General features: G+C 59.3%; 1 protein-coding gene and 1 long non-coding RNA gene across 2 annotated transcripts in view; one reads left to right on the top strand and one right to left on the bottom strand.

The window, feature by feature from the left end:
- LOC104997676 overlaps positions 1-1,016 on the bottom strand; it is a 16,289-nt gene extending 15,273 nt beyond the window's left edge. The window contains exon 1 of the long non-coding RNA XR_826352.1: positions 121-1,016. This is a non-coding gene — a long non-coding RNA (uncharacterized LOC104997676). The remainder of the gene's footprint in view (positions 1-120) is intronic.
- The window catches only part of BCL3 (B-cell CLL/lymphoma 3), a 7,681-nt gene that overhangs the window by 2,225 nt on the left and 2,371 nt on the right, over positions 1-3,085 (top strand). Inside the window, exons 2-3 of the mRNA XM_010852579.1 lie at positions 2,493-2,601; positions 2,788-2,992. Of these exons, the coding sequence (XP_010850881.1) occupies positions 2,493-2,601; positions 2,788-2,992 (314 nt within the window). The remainder of the gene's footprint in view (positions 1-2,492; positions 2,602-2,787; positions 2,993-3,085) is intronic.

Below are 3,085 nucleotides of genomic sequence, written 5' to 3' on the forward strand. Positions count from 1 at the left end.
TCTGAGTCCCGGAGGGCAGAAGTTGGGGTACTACATGCCTTGACCGCTGAACGGGTAAGGCGCCGGGCGGCAGGGCAGCCGGGGGAGCCTAAAACTCGGAGCGATGGGGACAGTCCGTACCCGCCAAGAGTTAGGGCATCCTATGCCAGGGTCGCAGGAGGATGCATGCCAGGATGTGGGGGACAGAGAGGCAGCTGGAGTCTGAACCCTGAGGCATGGAGTTCTAGCGGGGTCCCCTGGCTGGAGCAATTGGGGTCCTTTCTTACCCCCAAGGTAACTAGAGAGAGCTCTTTGGGTCGGGCTCCCCTCTCCGCCTCATTCGAGGATGGAAGTTGGGGTGCCGGGGTGGACAGGGTAGATCCCCGAAGGGCCAGGCTTCCCTCCCCCGGGAGCAGGAAGCGGAGCCCCGCCCAGCAGACCTGTTACTGGAAGTCCGAGGGCTGGGCCGCCCCTCCCGTCCCCACTTCCTCCAGCCCCGCCCCACCCCCTGCGGCCCGCGCGTTTATGGGAACTCAGGCCTGGACGGTTTCTCTGAAATCATTTCTCCCTCTGCCCTCGCTTAACCCCGCCCTCCCCGAAGGGGACCCAGGCGGGGCGTCCTGAGAGGTGCGCGGAGGGGACGGAGCCTTTCCCCGGGGGCCCTGGCCCAGGTCCGACCCCTTCCCCGAGATTTCTTTTTCAAATGTGGCTCTCCCGGTTCAGGATCCGGGTTCAGTGTTTCACCTGCAGAATCTCTTCCTGGGAGCTGGGAGCTATTGCGGGAGATACTTTACCGAGGAGAAACCCGAGGCTGTAAAGGGCCACGTGACTTTGCCCACGCTTCAGGGCAAGAGAGATTTGCAACCCTGGCTCAGCCCCCGCAAAGCCCTCCGGTGCAGCAGAACTTCCCTGCCTCCAGAACCTAGGAGGTGGATTCTAGAAGTCTATTCCGCCGTGGGGAGGATCGCCGTTCACCTCTCTTAGCCTGGCCCAGGTTTGGCAGCAAGCAGCGGCGGGTGAGAAGGAAGTTGCCCCCAGTAAGTGGCCCTTAAATAGAGGTTGTGGGGCCTGTGTAACTTCAGCCAGCCTTATGGACTCAGCGCCAGCGTCCCCCCACCCCGCTACAGCCATCCCAGATTGTCCTCAGCTCTGAATGGCTCTTCCAGCTTCGGGGGCCCTGAGAAGCTGGCAGGAGGTTTATTGGAAAGGGTTCTCCAGCTCAGTGCCCGTGGGGATGGAGAAAGCCGGACTGGGCAGAGGGAGAATTCGCTGCTCTGTAGTTTCAACCGGGCCTCAGGGATCCCACAGGGAATATGGCAGCTGGAGTGGCCTTTCAGAGAGTTGGGGCCAGAAGGCTGGGCCTTCTATGCCCACACGGACCAGTCAGCGGATGCCATTGGGTGGCGTCTACCCACCCCCATGACCTGGGCAAGCAGCCCTTTTCAGGGGAGGGTAATTCCCAGAGAGAGCCGAGATTTGACAACCTTCCCAGAAGCTGAGGAAATGGAGTCCTTCAGTCCTAATGGGGGGATCAGGGTTGCACAGTCCGGCCTCCCAAGCAACGACCCTCATCCCTGTTTGTCCCACCTGTGCCGTCATCTCCCTTCTGGGCAAAACTTGCCCCATGTACCTACTCTTGGGTTGGAGGCTGAACGTGATCTCCAGTCACCACGGATGGAGACCATCCAGTTCATCCCCAACCCATTCCACAGATGAGAAAACTGTGGCCCAGAACGGGGTGAGCACATGGTCCCCAGCTTCAAGGATGGTCAGGGATCCTTGAGAGGGCCTCATCTATTCAGGGTGTTTGTGGAGCACTTTCTCAGCACCAACCACTGTCATAGGCACTGGAAAAACCGCTTTACCTGGTGGAGTTGACATTCTATTGAGGGAGATTCAGACAGGAAACAGTGTAAGATGTCAGGTAATGATGTGGAGGAAAATAAAGCCTGGGGGTGGGGGGGAGCCGCTGCCCTACCATTTTAGCAGAGGCCCCAGCGAGGGGAGTTAGCCTCAAAGATATGGGGGCGGGGGAGATACTGTTCCTGGCAGAGGGAACAGCCAGTGCAAAGGCCTAGGAGGCAAGCATGCTTGGTATGTTTGAGGAAGAGCAAGGAGGCTAGTGGCCAGAGTGAACTGAGGAGAGTGAACAGAGACGACATCAAAAGGAATCGAAGAGGGAGAGACAAGATCACCCCGGGCCTGTGGGCCATGGTGAGGACTTTGAGAATTCTGTGCAGAAAAGGAGCATGATCTGACTTAGGTTCTAAAAGGGTCTCTCTAGCTGCTATGTGGGGAGCAGACAGCAGGGCTCTGTGCTAGTAGAGAGGCCAGTAAAGAGGGGACACTCCAAGAGGAAGATGATGGTGCCTGAACCAGGATGGAGGGAATGGGGAGCAGTGGTTGGATACCCCTGTTACTTCTAAAGCATCCTGTGCATTTTGGAGTTAGCACTGCTAAGCATACAGGGGTGAGAGGTGACCACCCTCATGCCTGTGATTCTCCACCCCCAGGCCACTCCACATTGCCGTGGTGCAGGGCAACCTGCCAGCTGTGCATCGCCTGGTCAACCTCTTCCAGCATGGAGGCCGGGAACTTGATATCTACAACAACCTCCGGCAGGTGAGGCTGGGGACCTGAGTCCTAGGGGAAGAAGAGCTGGAGGCCCTGACGCTTGAATCTGAGGGAGGAGGTGCTCAGATTTCTGGTTCAGACTACTGCTGAGGGTCAGGACCCGGAAATTCTGAGGGAGGCAGGACTGGGTCACAGGGCAGGAAACAGGAGTCCCTCACAGTCTCTGTTCCCCAGACACCGCTACACCTGGCTGTGATCACCACCTTGCCGTCTGTGGTCCGGCTCCTGGTGATGGCTGGTGCCAGCCCCATGGCACTGGACCGCCACGGCCAGACGGCAGCCCACCTGGCGTGTGAGCACCGCAGCCCCGCCTGCCTGCGGGCCCTGCTGGACAGCGCGCCTGGGGGCACCATGGACCTGGAGGCCCGCAATTACGATGGTGAGCACCTACCCGGGCGCTGGGTGGGGCTGTCTGGTAGGACCTGGAGTCCTTCTGAGGCTGCAAAACCCCAGGCCTACGTTTAACTGAGTT

Source organism: Bison bison, unplaced genomic scaffold, assembly GCF_000754665.1.
Source record: "Bison bison bison isolate TAMUID 2011002044 unplaced genomic scaffold, Bison_UMD1.0 scf7180017864313, whole genome shotgun sequence".
Lineage (NCBI taxonomy): Eukaryota > Metazoa > Chordata > Mammalia > Artiodactyla > Bovidae > Bison > Bison bison.